Consider the following 21,464-nt stretch of genomic DNA (forward strand, 5'->3'; position numbering starts at 1 on the left):
CGTACCTCAAATAATTAGATTAGAACTTGCGTATCTTCAAATGATTCTTTAGCATTATGAAGGGGAACAAAAACGAGCTTCGAACAGGCGAAATTTTATAAGGATATGCAGGAAAAGTAACGATGATTAAGAAAACTAGACACTAAAAAACTTGGAAAGTCTTTGCTAGAGTCGGTTCTGACAGATTCAAGCCCATCACATTTGAAATCAGCCTACTAATCATCCTAGATCAGCCTTTGACCGATTGAAGGGTTGATGGTCAAGCCTAAATTATCAGATCAACTGTCAACGCGCACACATTCGATTCACTTCATGGTCTTCTTTTTCGGGCATGGGCTTTGGCAGTTAGAACACATGATTCCTCGTGATTCATGCGTAATGTCATTACTATTACTATTAGAGAACTCATGACCTGAAGTCAGATCAAGGGTGTGTTTGGTAACCATTCTGTTCCCAGAAACAATTTCTGCTATGAAATGATTTTTTTTTATTCTATTATCGGAAACAATTTCTAAGCATTTGAAGGAGTTTGGTAACTGCTCAAAATTTCTATTATTGGAATAGAAAAATAATAGAAATGCGTTTGGTAATTGCACAAAATTTCTTTTTATTAATAATGTTTTAATAATATTTTAAATTTTTTAATATTTCTTTCTTTTTATTGTTCCTTCTTTTTTCTTCTTCCCCTTCTTTGGCCTATGGCCAGGTCACTGGCGCCGACGACTGGCCATAGGCCAGGGCCCGCGAGGGCATCGCGACCCTCCCCAGATCTAGCGAGGGCTGGACCCTCGCCGCCACCCTCGCTAGATCCGGCAAGGGCGGTGGTGGTGGCGAGGGTCGCCCACGCAAAATTCGGCAAGGGTGGCCCTCGTTGGATTTGGTGGGGGCGGCAACGAGGGTCATCCATGCCAAATCGGGCGAGGGCCGCAACGTCCTCACCAGCCCTAGCTTGTGTCCGGTCGACGGTGGCCGGCGATCGGCTACAGGCCAGGAAGAAGAAAACCAAGCAGAAGAAGAAGAAAAAAATTCTTTTCCATTTCTGATTCTTATTCCCAGAATCAAGAAACAAATTTTTTTTACTTCTTAATTCTGTTCCAAAACTGATTCTAAGAACAAATTTGTGCAAATTTGTACCTGAGAAAAAAAAACTTGCCAAACGGATTTTTGTTTCAAAATTAATTCTGAGAACAAAAGAATAGAATCAGTTACTATTTGACTAGTTACGAAACGCAGCCCAATTGTTAGAGCGCCATTGAATCTGATGATCTATCGAAATACACCTCCCGCATTGGGTTATTTTGGGCGGGAGTTATATGAATATGTTTTAAGGCTTCTAAGTCTATAGAATAGTGAAAGAAACGTTCAGAGAATGAAACTGGACTCGAGGCATAGTATGCTTGGCGCTCAGTTTAGAGCGGTTTTGTCCGATCTTCAATCCTGTCACTTCTGATCATCCCCATTTCTTTCTAGGTCCGATCTTTGATTACATTCGATCTTTGGCATCTCTGATCTTCTCCATTCGCCCCCTGTTACATTTTCCTAGCTTAGTCTCCTCACTGTTACATTTCTCCTTCAATGGATCATTCTCAATTGTGACATTTGATCTACAATCGGCATTTTTTCTCTTTCACTCTCTTAACTCTGTTCGTCATTCTCGCATAGTTTCCCATCTTCATTTGCAGGGCTTTTGTTCCTATGAGTGGTTGATGGCTAATACAAATCTAAGTCTTTCCAAGTAGAAGAGGCAGACGACTCAGTTTTGAGCTAGAGACGGTGAATCTGATAAATCCTGTTGGTTGGATGCTGAAGAGATGATAGCCTCGTGTCTATTGGATAAAACAGCAGTGCACAATGTCCTCAAGAAGGCTTGGGCTGATATCCTGATATGGGTTATTTCTCCATTGCTGACGTTGGAGATAATGAATTCCTGTTTACTTTTGTGTCTCGTAAAGGTATGCAGACAGTGTTTTAAATGTTAGTCCATGGTCTGTTATAAAATACTGCCTTGTGCTGAAGGCTTGGGATGAGAAGAGAAGGTTGGAGGATCTATGTTTTGATTATGCTGCATTCCATATACAAATATATGGTTTAGCTCCAAATCAAATGAAGTCGGGGAATGCTAGAAGAATTGGTGATTTTGGCAAGAGTCGTGGATGTTGAAGATCAGTGTGGAGGACTTGGGGGTAGGAGGAGTTTTTTTTTGCGAATTAAGGTGGAGATTGATATTTGTTTTCCTCCGAACCTGGCTTGGGGATCTGTCTACTGAAGGTGATTAATATCGGATCGATTTAAATACGAACCAAGTAACTGATTTTTGTTATAACTGTGGAAGATTGGGGCATGCTTAGATTGCTTGTCAGCTGCTTGATGTTGGACAGCACCATGGTCCTGGTTTGCGAGCTAATAGAATGGGGGGGAAAGATGCCAGTTTTGCTAGAAGAGATAAAAGAAACACGAAGAGGCCTTCATACCCTGAGTCCAACCTTACTGACCCTCCTATCTTACAATCCACAAACGTCCCTTTTGCATGATACTTCCTACACATATCAGCCTGATACCAACCCTTCTCATCCTTCCATCATACAAACCCCGAACAGCCCTGGACACAATATACCACACACATCAATACAAACAAAGCAGTCCCTACACAACCCGATCCTAGTGGTTCTTTCACTGAATCTCATGTTACTAATCACTCCGCTGATGACCCTTCACCTGATGTTTCTGAATCCATTCAATCCATCCGTACCGATCCTAGTAAACCTGGGAGTCATAAGGAGGAGGAGGGCAGAGGAACTGGTATCTGGTTCAGTTTCCTGGCGAGGAGGACCAGCTGGATGGAATAAAAGGATAGGGCCATTGTTTCTTTCCAAATTGAAGTGGCTTTGAAGAATGGGGAAGGGAGATTAGAGTATCCTGGAACTATGGCAACCCTGATGTCCGTGAGAAGCAAGAGAATTGGCAAGCTTTAATGCAAATAGCGGCTCCATCCTTGGCTCTGCGTGGGAGATTTTAATGAATCAAGTAGCACTGTAGAGAAGAGTGGAGGCGATACGAAATCGGCCAGATGCATCGACAGTTTTATACGCTATGGTTTTCGTCACGCTGCTCAAGATGGACCTGGTCTATAAAAAGATTTACCTGGTGTAATGATATGGAGGATGGGATCATAGAGGAAAAGGTTGGATTGAGAGGCCTAGCTACTGTTGCATGGAGAAGTCTGTTTCCAAGAACTTGCAGGATGGTGATATGCTCCAGAGGCTGACATGCAGGAGGTTACTTCCAAAGTTAGATGAGTAGTGGTTACAAGAAGAGATGTACTGGCATCAACAAGCTCATGTAAAACACTGCTTTCTTTCGTCGAGTAATTATTTTAACCGATACAAGTAATCATTTTTCTCTTAATTATTCATTTTCCGCAAAACAAATGAAGTCCAAGAAAAAGATAAGAGACGCCACCCATCATAAAAAAAGATGGTGAGGATTGCAAGCCCTGCTCAAATTTGAAGCAGGGGTCGTGCCCTCCCCACGAAGCCCAAGTAAGGGCCGCAACCCTTGTTGATCTCCGTCGAGGGGCGACAATCCTCACCAGATCTCTCTCTCTCTCTTCAATTCTTTAATTTCAACTTAGCCTAGTTCATCTAGCCAAACCCATCGTGTCGGCGGTCTTATGTATACTTTGAAGAAAAAGATGAGCATAACATAGGAACTGAGTTTCTTTAACTTCAAACGAGTGTCCACGAACGACATCGAAGGACGTTCTCATTATTCGTTTTACATATGTTTTCGTCGCCCGCTTTCCGACATGTACGACTCTACGTTACGAGCATCTATTGCTGGCGATAGTATACTCCTTAGAGATGAGAACTGGAATTGGTCAGGTGAATACGGCAAGACAGTTGGGCTTTGCTTGACCAAAAAACTGAAGACCATATGAAAACCAGATGGAGACAAACGTCGCCGATCTGACCAAATCAACATCGTTTTTCAATATTTATCGGAGGTCGACGACTACTAGAGAGACGCATGGATATGAACACAAAACGCAGTCGAAATATGAATCTGCGCGTGGAGTCTTGGGAATCCCACTTCGCTATCCACGAGATAATATCCTAAGAAAGTCTGAAATGAGGGCATTGATTCAGACATCACCAGCCCACAACATCGCCACCCCATTGATACGACCCGATCCATGTTTGCATTGGTATTTTCGAGAATGATTATCACACGTCTTGCCTTAGAGATCATTGACATTGGGAGCCTGAGCCGTCTGTCCCGTAATCGAGTGGGCTCCACCCATGCGTTCCTTATTTAACTTACCGGTATCTTCACGCTCCAATCTCTTCTTATTGAATCGGAATCTTTTTCTTGATCTAAACCAACTTCATTTTTTTATCCCGTGGTCCAAACGAGACCTTTTAAGAACTTGCCAAAATCCGCACAAATAAATCGTAAGAAAATCTAAAATGGGCTCATCGATTCAGACCTCGCCAGACCACGACATCTTAGTCCCATGGATACGACCTGATCTGCTGCTGCATTGGGATTTTCGGAAACGAGGATCACATGTCCGATGCGAACCCACGTCGTCATCGTATCTACAGAAGGACTGTAATGCAGAGATTGTTGAGCCTGCGAATCTTTTGATGGCGATCGCAGCCGCAATTTGTATTCTTTGGTTGTTACTGGGAGTCGGTGAAAAAAGTGGTCGTGCCCGCCGCCATCTGAAAACGAAATCAGCTCCCAAAAGAGCAGTGCCAATCATCGGTCTTAATCGCTTAATCTCCTTCTTTAGCAATGTTCAAATAAACGAAATCAAGAAAACTGCCTTCCACTTCTTACCCGAGAGGGTTGCGGGGTTAGAAGTGATCGTTGGGCGGGCTCCAGGACAAACCCCCGCTCTAAATTCGAGTCTACCTGTGGCCTGCGCCCACCTATCATGGTGCAGTTCCTCGGGCCGGTCGGGCTTGACTCGGGGCCGACCGGGCTGGCCTAGGCTTAAAAGAACATCAACAAGCCTACACCCCCATGAATAAAAAAATCCGTTCGTTTCCTATAAATGTTTAGGTCGGCACTTGATGAGCCACAAGTCCGGCTTCAAAGAGGGAAGCGATTTACATTTGCCCATATGAAAAAGATTGAATCGGTCGGCCCTCACACAGAGGGCCTAAACTTATTGTCCCAAGTTCACCCATTTGACGAACGGCCAAGTCCGACTCATCCATTCGTCAGGCTGATGATCGAATCTAAAACCTAATAACGGAGCCTGGTTGAGTATTGCTAGAATCGGACATTGCCTTGTACAGTAGTGCCCTCCTAGTGTTTTCATGAAAGGAAAAGAAAAAGAACATTTTTCCAACCTAAATTCATTGCATCTGGCATTAGCTTGGCCAGTCAGATTCAAAAGAGACAAAGAGATGAGGACGAATTATCGAGAAATAGCACAAAATTCCAATTAGAAAAGCTAGAGAAAGGTGATTCCAAATTCTTACCATCACTGTTTAGAGTACAACTTCTTCTTTTTTTCCCTTGACCGGAAATAGATTGGATGGGAAAAACAAAAGAAGCCCAGTCTGATCAGAAGCACGCCCACCTTTTTTAGTTCCAAATTACTTGTGAAGAGGATAATAGAATCTTCCTTCACGACAAAAAAAGTCAAAAAAATAATTTAAAAAAAAAGCTATTAAAACAAATTCCACGTTGTGGAAAACATGTCTCCAACTTTTCTCTTTCTCCTTTTTCTAAAATCTCCAACCTGCTCCTCGTGATTATCCTAAGCTTTGATTTTCCAATATTTAATTGGCCAATCAATCTAATCCAACGTACGTCTGGCATTCGTAAAGAACGAAAATTATTCTACCAATGGTTATTGTATATGTTGATTTATAAACGCTTTAAGAGTTCGAAATCTAATTCTTTCTTTCTTTTTCGCCAGCCGGCTTTGCTTGACCTATCATGCCATTGCCATATGTCCCTCGTGGTCGTAGGGAAACTCCAGGTAAAGTTACATGCAATCGCCATCCAATTTCTGACTCGCGTCGCACGTGTAAGGTTACAGTCCTTGTTTATTAGGATTTCCTCTCTAAACGTATCACCGACGCTTTTTGACTTGGCTTTCGGTGGATCCCATCACTAGGGCGCGCCACGACATTTCGCATTCCAATCCAATCAACATCAATCTCGTCGCTAAGCTTTGGTTTTCGATTTTTCATGTGTTTCCACCTGGTTCCGGTCGATGTTTGCGAGTGATTGTCTGGCGCGTTATCAGTCATACGGGTTGTTGTCTATCTAAATATAAACATGTAGAGAAAATTATCTAAAGAATTTTAAATCGATTGCACTTTTGTCAATTTAGTCATGAGCCTCAATTGAGTTCTAAATCTTTTGACTTCTTGCCAATTGAATCCAACCGGCCAATTTTGATCGGGAATCGCTAACGTGGACGCCGGCTATGCCACGTAGGATGGCCAGCGTTGACATGGATATTTTAAATAAAATTTTAATATATTTTCAATTTTTTTATTATTTCTTTTCTTTTTCTTTTTTTTCCTTATCTTATCTTCTTCTTTTTTTAAACACCGGCCACAGGCCTAGTCTGCGCGAGGGCGTCACATCCTTGCCAACCACGGATGAGGGTGTCGGGCCTCGCCTGGATCTAGGCGAGGGTCGCGAAGCTTTGCCTAGTCTGGGTGAGGGGGTCGCGGCCGTCACCTGGATCTAGCCAGGGTGGCGGCCGTGATGCCCTTGCTAACCACAGGCGAGGGGCTTGTGGCCATCGTCTTTGGCCGGCGAGGGCCGCGACACCCTCGTTCGCCAGAGGTGTAAAAAAAAAGAAAGAAAAGAAAAATAAAATATTTAAAAAATAAAAAAAAATGTTAAAATATTATTAAAAAATCGTCTATTTCAGCGCCGACTGTGTCACGTAGGATGGCTGGTGTCCACATTAGCATTTATAGCCGAAATTGACAGAATGGAATCAATTGGCAAAAAGTGAAAATATTTAGGACTCAATTGGTAAAATTAATAAGTTTAGGACTGAATTTATAAAAGTGCAATAGATTTAAGACTTTCTGGACAATTTTCCCCAAACAGATATGTTATTATTATTTAAGGCGAGGTCAAAAGTCATCACTTCAATTCTAAAAGAAAAAGTTAGAACATGCGCATGGCGTTGATGACATATTCAGATGACCTTATCCAAAATACTTCAGCTAACGCGAGCCAAACCCTGAACATCAATATCTTCCCGCATCACGTTTTCGACTTTCATTTTTTCCAATAATCAAGCCTGAAGACCGGGTCGAATTTGTCTTTAGGGGTTAGAATCAAGTCAACCCAAAACCCTCCGTCAACCGATGTGCTCTTGCATGATGCGTGAATGAAGAGATGAGAAGTTGAAAGGTAAGAAGGTCCAAGACTCCGAGCAGAAATTGTCTAAACAAGCAGGATTTTAATATCGTATAACGTCGATCATCCAGGGAATTAATCGAGATATAATACTATGACCCAAAAAAAATCAACATATAATACGAATGTTAGACCAGAACGATGGCGGTTTTTAGGATCTAGTGAACCATTCGATCGTTGAATGGAGTTAGTGGCAGTTGCATGATCAACAGTCAAATTTCCCCAAAGCCATATTAGACTGGATTTAGGTAAGAAATTGCCTCGAATAAGAAAACTCATGTTCTAAGTTCTTCACTAAATTTTCGGGACAATTGCCAAAAAAATCTTAAAACTATTACACTTGCGCCAATTCAGTCATAAACCTAAACCTTTCAATTGTGCCAATTGAGTTATAAACATTTTCATATTTTACCAATTGAATCCATCCGACTAATTTTGGCCAGAAATCGCTAATGTAGACGCTGGCGGTTTTACGTGACATGGTCCACGCTAACATGGACATTTTTTAAATATTTTTGTTTTTCTTTTTTTCTTTTCTTTTGGACCGAGGGCCGGCAAGGGTTGCTGGCACTGCAAGGACGTCACGGCCCTCACCCAGATCTAGGCCAAGCAAGGGCACTGCAATCTTTGCCGAGTCTAGGTGAGGGCTGCATTACCCTCGCTCGATGTGGGTGAGGCCGCGACTCTCAGATTGGGCAAGGGCGTCTTGGTCCTCGCCTGTGGCCGGCGAGGGTTGACCGGCGACCTTTGTCAAGCCTCAGTCAAAAATAAAAAATAAAGAAAAGAACAGAAAAAAAAACTTTAAAAATTTCAAAAAATTATTAAAAAATATCCATGTCAAAGCTGACCATGCCATGTAGGAAGTCAACATCTACGTGAGACATTTTTGGCCAAAATTGGTCGTATGAACTTAATTTGTAAAATGTGAAAAGGTTCAGGACTCAATTAGTACAATCGAAAGATTTAGAACTGAATCGACACTAATGCAACAGGTTGAGGACTATTTTGGTAATTTCTCCTAAATTTTATACTTGTGTGCTAGCTTGTGGTTTATATCCTTGTAAACGTATGATTTGGAGTGTCAAACTATGGATGAGGATGTCTACTATCATGCTCCATCTCATGTCCCATTCACTAACTAGATTGAAACATGTCCATTTCGCTTGGTCTCAACTCGCCAAATCAAATTCCCACTAAATTTGAAATACCAACTTCCACCCCCTCCTCTCTCTCTCTCTCTCTCTCTCTCTCTCTCTCTCTCTCTTCGAAAATCCAATTTAAAAATTTAAACTGATAAGTGCAAAGAGATTGCATGAATATAATGAGCATAGAAATCACATAGTCAAGCAATACGAAATTCTTTAACATTCTCTCTCGTGTGGAAGCCAGATGAAGAATGACGCGTGGAATTTGAGGAATGGAGTGGACAAACACGCGAAAGAAACTAGGGAAGAACCCGACTCTTATATCGTGTTAGAATATACAATCTAAAAGTTTAAGTTAAAGGTAGAGGGAAACCATATATATATAAAGAATATATAAATCTCATAAACAAACGATGTATGATATTTTAACACACGTAAATACACACACTCTCTCTCTCTCTCACTCGTCTACTCATGCACATGCTTGTTCGCTTGTCTTTCTCTCTCTGTTCTCTTGACTCTCACATCAAGCATGTTGCGGACGATACAGCTTTGAGCTCCACCGGCTGTCAAGCTCTCAGTATGGCAAAGGAGGGAGGCGGAGAGAGTGATAGGGGGGGGGGGGGGGGGTGCGGGGCGGTGTGAGGTGGGTCGGTAATCGTGACAATGACGATAGAGGTGATGGCGACCCGATTGCACTAGCTTGGAGAACAATAAACTACGGCAAATTGAGGCTAGATACAGACTGCCGAGAGAGAGAACGGGGAAGGGTTTGAGCTAGGGTTTTTAGAAATTTGATCGGACGGAGCGATACAAGCAATTTGAGATATTTCAACTCTCACTCTCCTATGCGGCTTGCTCTCTTTTCTCCCTCTTTGTTCTCTTAGACTGTCACATCAAGCATGTTGCGTACGATAGAACTTTGAACTGCAAGTTGAGCTTTCACATCAAGCATGTTCCATGTTTTACTCACATATTAATTTGCATCCTTAATTAATCAAAACTTATTATTAGCATCTCACACTCACAACCTTTGATAAAAAGATCAAAACACCCTCTTCAAAAAAGACACCAAAATAATCCTAGGTTTAATTATGCACCAAACCATCAACTTGCGGCAATCAACCGTCGCAACCTGTAACCACCAAAAAGCTCCGTGATGGAGCTCGCGGTAGCCATAGGACTAGATTGGTTCATTCGACCTGATCTGGACCACATTCGAGGTGGAGAGTGGCCGACCATTGATCTAAAGTCGGCAACCATCGCGATGGTGATTGGCTCCACACCAAGGCTGGTGAGTAGGAGAGAGGAGGCTAGTTAAGGAAGTGGGTTGTACTTTCAGGGCAGGGATAATTTGGAGAAAATTACCAAAAGAGTCCTAAACCTATTGTAATTGTATCAATTCAATCCTAAATATTTTGCACTCGTATCAATTTAGACACCTGCCGACCGGCCTACACAGACGTGGAAATTTTTTAAATATTATTTTTATTTTTTTCGAATTTATTTATTTATTTTTCTTTTCTTTTCTTTTCTTTTGCCCTTTTTTTTCACTTTATCTTCAACCTCTGGCCGACAAGATCGGCTCCGCTGGCCGCTGGCGTGGGCGAGCCTCAACCTCGTGAGCAACGGCAGCTGGGCGAGGCTTGGCCCCATCGATCGCTGGCGAGGGCAAGCCTCGACCTCACAAGCGACTGCGAGGCCAGTGGCTGGGCGAGGGCGAGGGCGAGGGCGAGGGCGAGGGAGAGCCTCGCCATATCTGGCGAGTCGAGTCTCACCCAGCTATGGTGAGCCTCGCCCAGCCACCCTCGCCAGCAGCTAGTGGGGCTGACCTTACAGGCCCCGTCTCTATCCAGTCATCGGATTGATGATTAGCCAAAGGTTGAAGATGAAGTGAAAGAAAAAAAAAATAAAGGGAAAAAGGAAAGAAAAGAAAAGAAAAATTAATAAAAAATTTCTAAAAAAATAATATTAAAAAATTTTCACGTCAGCATCGGCCTACAAACCGGCATTCACGTCAGCACCGCTCGGCCAAAATTGGCCTGATGGACTTGAATTGGTACAAATGTAAAAGATTTAAGACTGAATTGGTGCAAAAAAAAGGGTTTAAAATTGAATTTGCACAATTACAATAAATTTAGCACTGTTTTGGTAATCTCAAAAAGTCCTGCAATTCTCCCATTTTTCTAATATGAAACGAGCATGCAAGCTGAAGAGGAATAAAATAAGGAAAAGAACTGTAGAAGAGGGTAGATGTGTGAATGTGTCGTCGTCAACCTAGATCTTTGCAATAAAGACGAACTTTATCTAGAAGATGTAGAAGCCCCCCCTTTTGAAAGGAAAAGTCGCAAGAGAATACCTTCTCCCTAATAAATCTCATGTAGGGACATGACTCAACGTGGCGTCCTAGCCTTCGTAGGTCGTGCCCTAACAAATTATTATATCAGCATCTAACCTCACTTATAAAAAAACGCAAATCTCCACGTGTGGTTCTCAGATTTTGGGTTGACGAAGTGGTCCAGAAACTCATCCTCATCGAAATTTCTCCTACCAAATCGTCCGACGTTCTCGTTGGACAAGTACGCCACACCTCGATAAGAAAACCTTCTAGTTAACTGCTACTTGGTTGCATGTAATAGGGCAAGTTTGGCTGGTTCACGACGTTTTTCTTCAGCCTTCTTTCGACATATAATGGGAACAAAAATACAGATTTCACATGGAGGCGTATAATTATTCAAAATCCAAAAGTTCTAATCTTAATCTCAATATGGACGATCTATCTTTGATCATGCTTGGAACATAGAATTGATGAGGTGCGTCAGCATTTAGGTAGAGAAGAGATGGGACTAGAGCATGTGATCAGTCGATCGATCGATCTAACAGTGCTTGCTAATCTCAAATCTAAAATATGCTCAAGATAGGTTCTTGGCACCCGATCCAGAGGGGAAATTAAAATGTGAGGCACGTGGATCTGACTTAGGCCCAAAATAAATGAGTCGATATGTCTAGTCAAATATCATGGTCAGTCTTCAAATTAGTCGAGTCATGACATGGCTCGTCGGCTAGAATTTCATTCATTTTGGAGTAGATTAGGTCGTGCATCGTGACTCGCAATTTAAAGCTGCTTGAATTTTCCAACGAGGAATAATGCTTACATTCCGTTGCCCGATTCATGCATCTACTCTATGTCTGCATTGCCATGCCAATCAGTGTGCGATTGAACTGACTTTTACTTGTATGTCTTTGAACATGTGTCTGCTTCTTGAACTTAGAATTTTGACTTCTGTTCAATATTGAAAAATTTCGATTTCTTCGAAACGTTGCAAAAATGTCAAAGGCATCCAAACTTTACTTAATAATTTTCAGAAAACTTCAAATATTACATATTTCGTATGGGCGGAAAAGGGGTAATTGTCAAAAAAGAAAAGATATATTGAATCAAATCATATCGATTTTTACTGCGGCCTACCATATATCTGTCAAAATGGATCATAGATCCATTTCTTAACTCATATTTGATGGACCGAGTTGTTATATGAATTAATTATATTCACTAAATGAGTTTAGAATAGCAAACCCTAAATAATATGGGTATGAAATAGGTTCACAACTAATTTAGACCTAACCCATCTTCATAACTCAATTTTCACTCTCTCTTTCTCTCGCTCTCACTTGATCTCATACTCGTTCACTCTACGCTCTTACCTTTGTTGGAGTATAAGTTTTCTTAGAATTTGTTAAATATGATATTATTTTAGCAATATTGGTTGAGTCGGGTTCATGTTGGGTGTAAATCACTAAATTTTTTTTTGGCAAAATAAGTCACTAAAATTGTATTGCATGAAAATTGATCAAAATGGGTTGAATGAGTCAATTTTGATAGGATCATTTTTGACTCGACCCGACTTGATCCACTTGTTTGACGGGTCTAATCTATAGCTAACGCTTGTTTTCGCAGCAGATAGATGATGAATCGAAATTTAACTGATAAGACCTCGACTAAACATTTCCTAGACGAATATTTTTCTCCATGGTATGGGTTCCTCCTTGACATACGCCTGCCGTATGCCGTACGGCATCTAATAAAGCTCGGAAGAGTCCGTAGTCAATCACGTGATAAGATTGCGCTTCTTTGATTTTTATGATAACGTATTTAATCCACCCTCGGGCTGACTAGCGGAAACTTCCGCTATTCAATTCTTTCGAAAGAAAAATCTGCCAAAAAAAAAACAAAAGTAGAAAACAAAAATGAATCAAAAAATTCTGCAGTTGCCTTAGATCAGAAAGATTGGATTATTTAATCTTGTGTTCAAAAAGGGATTAGATAGACTCGACTAACTTAAAAGTGGTGTTTCTCAAGTAGCATTAGGTAAAATCCACAAACGTCAACATAAAGAAAAACAAATATGATAAACTATGGTCAAACATGCAATCCACTCAGTTATAATTTCATAATCACCATTTTGATCTTTCTTTCCATTTCAACCTACCACAGAACCCTAGCATGTGCTAAGCACCAACGTTAATTACAGATTAAAGTATGAACCCCAGCTTCTTTTCATTTTTCACGTAGTCTTTTCGAATTTGGTCACAGTGACATAATATTTAATCAGACCCAAAGTCGTACTTTAGCTTCTTTCCAGCCCATTTTTTTCCAACAGGATGGACTCACCCCAAGTCTTCGCACAATTTGGCCCGGAGATGAGGTCGGGTGAAAGAGGTCAATTCGAACACAAATTCCTTTCCATTTCTAGCAAACTACACAAATTACAAGGAACTCTTGTGCATGAAATTTAAGTAGCCGAAATAAATAACGATTAGTGCCGTCATCGCGTGTAGGACCGAGCGACAAATCACTTAAAAAGAAAGAAAATTTCATCCGCAAGCAATCCTTGCCTCAATAGCCCTACAATTGTTCGGTGACAACCCGCTCAAAACGGTGTGAACACTGATCAGGGACGGCATCTTCCTTCCTAAGTTTTAATTCCTTTTGCAGCCCACGAAAAGCAAAGAAGAGTAGACGCAAAGAGAGAGAAGAGAGAGAGAGAGAGAGAGGCACGCACGCATAATGTTTATTTATTTCAATTGAAAAGGATGTGCCTCTGTGTTACTGTAGCAATGGCGGCTGCTTGGAACCGACAACAGTCCATTCATATATAGAAAAGTTTCACTTCATAAAAACCTAAGAAGGAAAAATTGATCTTCTCTCTACGTTTTGTAGCGATAAAGAGTAGTATCTGTGTAATCAAGCAACCCTCCCTTTCATAATTCATTTTGTGAAACAGAGCGTTGCGCGTTCATGCTTGCTCATTATAAAGGTGGCAGACCGTCGGAGCACAGGCAAGTACGTCGACTATCCGCCTGCCGCAGACACCACGGGCGATGAGGAGGAGGAGGAGGAACAACGACCCCCCACGCAGCACCAACTCCCAAACCAGCAGCAGATACATCTAATGGATGAGGCGGTCATGCCGATGTACTCAGCGTATGGTCGACCTAGTGAGATGTCGGCGATAGTTTCGGCTCTAACGCATGTTGTCTCAGGGACGAGAGGCAGTCAACACGGAGGAACGTACCGCTCGACATCGACTTCTTTATCGGCATACGATTCGGCTTCAGCTGGCAGCTCATCACAGCTTCCATGGACTCATATTGGGCAAAAGAGAGAACGTGATGAAGCAGGAAGTTCATCACAGTTTTTGGCCGAGTCTCCCTCAAGTCAGAGGGATTACTATGGGATCTATAATAGCGGTAGTCTTGCGTTAAGAGAGCCATCTACTATTTCATCTTCCATAGCTGGTTAGTCCCAAATTCTAGATTTCCTCTATCTCCATCTAATCCTTTAATTTCTTACAAATTACTAAAAAAAATGTTACCATCTTTTCTTATTCCAAGAAAACAAAAGGAAAACGAGGGAGTGAAAGAGATGAAAGTCATTATTTATATACCCACCGTTAATAGAGCAAACTTTTTGCCCATGCAGTGTTAGGATTTAGATTATATGTGCTGTAAAAAATCTCTATATAATATGAGTAAAACCTACGTAGACGATAATTTCTCTACTGAAATTCTCTTCTTTTTCCATCTTTTATTAGTAGGAATACCGTATTACTTCCCACAAACAAGAAACTTCTCATTTTGATTCGTGGAGTGGTGGAAAATGGCTAAAGGTTACCCCTAAAATCTAAGCACTTTTCATAAGATCACTAATGTTTGTGTAAATACTTCCTTAGGTGGATCTAGTAACCCTAATCACTTGTTCTTCTTCTTCTTCTTCTTCTTTTCTTTCTTGCTTTCCATTGCTAGGGTTTACTTGGATCTCGGTTTTCGCCGATATTGTAAACCCTAAATTTCAATATGTATATGCTAAGAGGGTAATTTCTTCCTCTGCTTCCATATCACACTTATATGAACCTATATATTGTATTCAATATGGTATGAAGCGATTATTTTGTTTTCTTCAACCATTTTTTTAGTGATGAGCTATGAAGGCAATATCTAGGTTATCCAACTTTGCATGCATTTCTGACCAAAAAAAAAAAATGCGTTGGCTAGTCGTGTCATCAATTTCTTGCAGCAATTCACTTATTTTGATTGAGAAAAAGAAAGTTTGGACATGATATCAATAGAACAGTAGATTCTTTTCTCGATCGATCAGTGAAATAATACATCGGTATTATAACTGGAACGCTATATATCTTCAAGGGTGCAATACATTTGAAGACTTCTTAGATAGGATAATGCTATCACAACTAGCTTTTTATCTTTATTCGTTTATAAATTCTGATAGACCTCCGATGCATCTCAAGGACTCATCTATTTTTCCAAATGATGAATAAGAGAATTAAATCGAGTCTGAGTGCTCATCTTTACTTTGAAAGTGAGGATTGAGTTGCAAGATAATTAATACTATGATTAACAGAAAAGCCAATATGCCACAATATATGATAAGAAAACAAAATTTGGTAGTCTATTTCTATTGGTAGTTCATTATATATAAATACGATAAGAATTATTATTTCCTACATAGACGAAATTAAAAATAACGTAATGACGAGTGTATATCTTTATTGTATTAATTTTTTTTACCATAAGATTAATATTTCCGTGTTTTTTTTTTTTATAAAACTGTGTCTTGAATTTAGCATCTCATGTAGAACGTGAGCTTCCGAGGAATGCGAGTAACAAAAACGTGTATGTCCATTCTCTGTACAGGACTACAAGCAGCGACTGTTGCTGCCACCTCCGCTGTCCCGCTGGCACCTTCTGGAGCAGGCGCGCCACCCCTTGAAGGCGGAGAGAGAAGGAGGAGATACAGGGGAGTGAGGCAGAGGCCGTGGGGGAAATGGGCGGCGGAGATCCGCGACCCGCAAAGGGCCGCGAGGGTCTGGTTGGGAACCTTCGACACGGCGGAGGCCGCCGCCCGGGCCTACGACGAAGCCGCCCTCCGGTTCCGCGGCAGCCGTGCCAAGCTCAACTTCCCCGAAAACGTCAGGATCATCCCGCCCAATGTCCAGGCTTACAGTTCCCCTGCCGCTGCAGCGACCCTCGCTGCAGGCTCCGCTCCTCCGGCAATGGCAGCGGGTCAGCTAGCTCCTCCGTCTGTGGGGCTGGTGCCGCTATATCCGAGAGGAGTTGAAGGCGTCAATGTGAGAGACTACTGGGACTACTCTCAGCTTCTTCAAGGGCATCATCAACCTGCGAGTTTGGTGGAGCAAATGATGTATTCTTCACATATGGCTTCTTTACAGTCCTCGTTATCATTGCCCTCTCCGTCTCCGCCGCCGCTGCCGCCGCCTTTTCCTTCATCAGATATATACGGGTCTTCTTCGTCATCTGGTTTTGTCGGTGCTTCTTCCTTTTCTTCTTCATTTCCTCTGTTTTCCCAACAGCAGCCCCAATTAGGATACTTCCGGCCGCAGCCGCCGCCGCCGCCCCCGCACAACCAGGGAAGCGGCGGGGAAGACATTGAGCCGCCGCCATCGTCGGATTCAAGTCATTACCCGTCATCAACCAGTTGAAATTCGGTTCCCTAGATAGCTTCTCTTTGTTTTTTCCTTATTAGAATCATTCTTTTGGGGGGGAGTAATAGTTTTCAGAGCATTGTTTTGTACTCCTTTGGGACGAGGATGATTTTTTTTCCCATGTACACCACTTTTACATGCAAGACTTCTTTCGTATTTTGTATTTGTTTCAGTTACTGTTCTCTTTTCTTATCCTTTCTAATGCATCATACATTTTGGTCTTGCTCAACTTAAATCATTCCTCATTGATCATATTTGTACATCTTAAGTAATTACAGTGCACTTTCTCTGATTAACTCTGTCTAAGACCATGCGCATGAATGCGATCATTTGGTATTCTTTCCGGTCAATAAACCGTGCGCTCACAAGCGATGCCGCGCGAGTTCCTTAGGATCCATTAGGCATGCCCGATGCATGCGAGCTCGACTCGCACGGGCCGCCAGATCCGATGGATCCCGCGGTTCGCTTTCTTGATGGCGACCCGTTTGTCGACGGGCGAGAACGTGAAAAGTGGGACTCGCCAGATTCAAAGTCGCGGACAAGGAGAATGAGATACGCGCTTACGAAATGCACTGATGATGTGGTTCAATCTTGGACAAAATTATTAGTTGAATTCTCCTTCGTGAAAAATGGAAGTTTTAGACCCCACCACATGATTCTTTAGCAATTGAATCATCGCCCTTTTCCCATTGGTGTGAACGATCATGTGGGTCTTAAAGTTTAAAAAAAAGAAGAGGAACAGATAGAAATCGAGTGCTTTTAGCAAAATGAGAAACGTGTGGCAACACGCCAAGCTTTTCTTTGAAAGCAAAAGATTGTTTAGCGACTTACACAATGCATGTTCTGTTCACACCACGTGTCTCTAGCAGCCCTTTAATATAATATAACATAAGTTCCTTTTTTTGTGGGTCGTTACTCGAGTGATAAACGTGCTCGTCCGCCTCAATCAATGTCTAAATTCGAATCGCCGCGCTCGCGCATATTCTTGGGGCCACTTCCAAGAGCATAAATCCGTATTGCCTTTGGTAATTCTCCGATTTGTGTCAGATAGAGAGACTGACAAATCGAATGGAGATTAGTTGGGTGTTGACAATTGCACGCACCTCGTTAATACAAAGTTACTTTTTGTCAGAATTTTTAAATATTAAATAATGCCACAGTCTAATAATTTAAGTTTTTTAAACAGTTAACAGTAGTTCATAAGATTTTACCCCTACATATTAGTAATCACCAACTGTCTAAGGGCTCCGATACATTTTCTGACTACACCCAAATAAAAAAAAAACATAAAAAATTTGTAGAGGTGATTATTTTTAATCTATAATAAGAGTATCCTAAGTATAAGGAAGTGGAGAAGTCATAGGTATTCATGGCAGTTGAGTTAGCAATTCGAGTCGTGTCATATTAATGATATTGTCGAATTATGGGCATATTAGGTCAGCTTATTTGAACCCAACACTGTTTAATCAGAGTGCCGAACTCGCTCACGTGAACATGACGCATCTAATGAAGCACTTCACATGAGACGATACGGTCAATACCATTATGGAACGTATCACTGTGACAAACATCACATGATACACGCATTTAGCATGATTTTACATACAATTTCCATTGACATAAAGATTAAAAGCTTTCTTGATTATAATGTTATAAACTTTTTTGTCCTGAAATATGTTTCGATCTTCTTTCTCTTATTCTTCTTAGTATGTGCGCTATTTTATAACTCTTTTGGGTAGAAAAAAGCCACATGATGCCAATATCAGGGATTCTAAAACATGTCTACTAGCATCGTATTCAAAGATGACATACTAACAACTTAATCTGGATCAATCGGTGTCCCAACAGATTAATCGGGTCAATTTGTATAAGACTAGTCCTTATCGAGTTAGCCCCCTTCACGAAAAAAAAAAAAACCCGTTTAATTACGTCAACTCGGCATCTGTTTAAGTAGGCAAATTCCCGAAATGTTCAACTAATCTCACGAAAGAACCTCATTTTCATGCATTTTCCATGTGATGTGCTTCCCATACTGACTATCCCCCACATACTTTTTCCCCGGATGATTAAACGAAAGGGGCTGCCGTTGCCAAATTCAGATGATTTCACGTGTCCCCATTTGGATTTTTCTTTAAATTAATTTGGTCCATGATTTGAAGTTTGAATAGTTAAGCCCCCAACTGCCCCCCTCTCCTTGTCCCTCTCCTGTCCCAGAAGATGCACGGCCACCCTGTCGCCACGTCAGACGCCACGTGGAGATGCACCTGAAGGTAAAGCCTACCTTATAGCCTAGGGACTGGGTCAAATGCCCCGAGGTCGATCCAACCCAAACGTGTTCCACTGTTGCTGACTCCGTCCTTGTTCCTACTCCGATGCTCGGATTAGACGACACACATCATGCTGCTCCCACTTGTCTGAATCTTACGATCGGGCCGAGCAACATCAAGGAAAAGTTAGGCAAATTCCCCATGCTGGTTTTGCGCAAAAGGCATCGCGTCGTGGGGTCGAGTCGGTGTTGGTATGAGTCATTGGGACACGCGTGCTTTTAAAACGGTGCGCCGGGCGACTCCCGAAAGGGTAAAGATTAGGCCTCCATCAATGGGGTCGCGGTCGGTCAATTGGGTGGCTCACCCACCATTTCTGGTGAAGGTGGATTCTTCTTGTGTGTTTGGACTTGGTCTTTTGCTTAGTGGTGTTGTTTGAATGGGGATAGTTATCCAAGGAAAAAAAAAATCATAAATTTATTGTGCGAATGTCGATTCAGTCCTAAATATTTTGATTTGATCAATTTAGTCCTGAATCTTTTGACAATTTGCTAATTTAGTCATTCCGACTAATTTTGACTGAAAATCGCTGATAACGTCGGCATTGACAATTTTTTAATAATATTTTCTGAATTTTTTTCTTTTTTTTTTCCTTTTTTTTTTTAACTTAGGGCCGGCGAGGGTTGGCTGGTGAGGCGCCATTCGAGAAGGGCTACAATTGGTACGTGCAAGAAATAGGCCAATTCGGGGCTTTTTGCTCAATTTCATGCGAACTCAAATTCTCATCGGTACGAGTCAAGGGAACAGCCCCCCGTCCTTTGATTTCCATATAAAGAACACGACGAGCATAGAAAATGGGATCAGCCCCCATTGTGTATTGGTACTTATTGGATATAGAATAGATCTGCTTCTCTTTGTTCCTACGAACCGAATTGTTCGATTTTTACTTCTATATGAAAATACGGAATTGTCGCAGGCCCTTGATGTGGCTAGCAAGGGCCTTGCAGCCCTCACCCAAAGCCCTCGCCGGCCACAATGAGGGCGTGCGAGCCCTCACCCAAATTTGGCAAGAGCCCGAGGCTGACAACCTTCGCCAAGGTTGCGAACTAGCAAAAGGGAAGAAAAGGAAAGGAAAAAATTCAGAAAAAAAATTCATAATTTTTTTTAAAATTTGTCCATGTCGGCACCAGCCATGCCATGTACAACAACCAGCATCCACGTCAATGATTTCCAATTAAAATTGGCCAGAATGACTACACTAGCAAATCGTTAATATATTTAGGACTAAATTGGCCAAATCAAAAGGTTTAGGACTGAATCAGCCTCCGTACAATAGGTTTATGACATTTTTGATAATTTTCTCTATCTCAATGGGCTTGACTCAACATGCGAAAACCGATGGCCGGGATTGTATTCATACAACAACACGCTCGCAGATTCGATTTTCAAAAGTATGTTCATTATGTTGTTGGCATAGATGATACGACCCGACTTCGGTACAAATGTTGGGCTGATGAATTACATTATGAATTCCATAAATAAGATGATGATGATGAAGCCTAGGTGTATGCTAAGTACCTCATTCGCATTAGTATGAAATTATGGATCTCGAGGATTGTTATTAAAATAAGAAAAGGGTACACGCTAATCGGCAACTTATTGTTCATCTATAATGATTTTTAACATATGTACACAAAGAAGCGGTGCGCTCACTGCTAGTTTACAGCCATATGAAAAGATTCTACACTTGACGTGACTAAAACCCGACGAACAACGAAAGAAAGACGCTTTAAATCTTAAATAAATCAATAGGCACGACTCGAGCCGGTAGTTCACCGAAAAGAAATTGTGTCGGCCCATGTGTTTTATATGGGAAAGCCCACATTTCCCATGGTTTACTTTACTGACGTGATCAAATACAATGTTGTTTAATTATTTTATCTTTGGTTTATGTCTCCCCTGTTCTTGTCGGTCATCAAAGGTTTCGTCTGACATTTGAACGATGAATGATTTCATCACGGGGGAGTACTATAATTGTGGCCCTAGGAAAGCGCCAAGTGATGTCTAGTGGTTAGGAGTTTGGTCAAGGGTATAGGTTGGTCAGGTCACGGTTTGCTACGTTTCGGGAAACCAAAGATGACAAGTTCCAAAAAAAAAGAGAAAAAGGGAGGCAGAATCTGAGGTGGTCGTCGCCTTCTCGGTTAGATAGGTGATGAGAAATGACCACAACCGAACTCCGCCAGCAAAGAAAAGCTTGCCAATCTGTGGGTGGTAATTGGGTCTAAAGCATCTGGTAGCACTAGGTGTCATATTATGTTTGAATGTACCTATTTTAAGTCAATCTGTCACCAATATAACAAGCTTGTCTTGTTTCGGTGTACAGCACTTTAGGTAGGGACTTGGTAGCCCAAACAAAATCGAATGCGACAAGATTGGATTAGATAAGAAGTTCCTCGAAATGTTCATATCCTTTCGAAGATAGTGAAGACAAGGGCAGAGTTTCGATTCCACATGTTCTTTGAGATAGGTGCAAGGCATCTAGATCCAAGAATACTTTTGACTTTGTGTTCTTTCTTTTGGCTAAATTAATACACTAACAAGGCCCAAACCCAAGGAGCCAGGAT

At 41.6% G+C, this 21,464-nt stretch overlaps 1 protein-coding gene and 2 long non-coding RNA genes across 4 annotated transcripts; 2 read left to right on the plus strand and 1 right to left on the minus strand.

The window, feature by feature from the left end:
- Window positions 1–1,220: 1,220 nt before the first annotated feature.
- LOC130138148 (uncharacterized) lies at window positions 1,221–4,098 on the minus strand. The gene is made up of 2 exons (XR_008816564.1): window positions 3,142–4,098; window positions 1,221–2,998 (listed from the first exon to the last, which is right to left on the minus strand). It is a non-coding gene; the product is annotated as an uncharacterized LOC130138148 (long non-coding RNA).
- Window positions 4,099–13,720: 9,622 nt separating this feature from the next.
- On the plus strand, window positions 13,721–16,732 carry LOC115681710 (ethylene-responsive transcription factor ERF110-like). Its single transcript, XM_030605744.2, has 2 exons — window positions 13,721–14,351; window positions 15,768–16,732. The coding sequence occupies exons 1-2, from the start codon at window positions 14,006–14,008 to the stop codon at window positions 16,571–16,573; spliced, it is 1,152 nt and encodes a 383-aa protein (XP_030461604.2). The 5' UTR covers window positions 13,721–14,005; the 3' UTR covers window positions 16,574–16,732.
- Window positions 16,733–19,124: 2,392 nt separating this feature from the next.
- Window positions 19,125–19,812, plus strand: LOC130138106 (uncharacterized). Of its 2 annotated transcripts, none has more exons than XR_008816511.1 (2): window positions 19,125–19,219; window positions 19,512–19,812. It is a non-coding gene; the product is annotated as an uncharacterized LOC130138106 (long non-coding RNA). The 2 variants fall into 2 exon arrangements; XR_008816512.1 differs by having other exon boundaries at window positions 19,126–19,225.
- The last annotated feature ends 1,652 nt before the right edge of the window (window positions 19,813–21,464 follow it).

The sequence above is a fragment of the Syzygium oleosum genome, unplaced genomic scaffold (assembly GCF_021117445.2).
Source record: "Syzygium oleosum isolate NSW1041296 unplaced genomic scaffold, Sole_v2.1 Sole_v2.05, whole genome shotgun sequence".
In the NCBI taxonomy this organism is placed as follows: Eukaryota; Viridiplantae; Streptophyta; class Magnoliopsida; order Myrtales; family Myrtaceae; genus Syzygium; species Syzygium oleosum.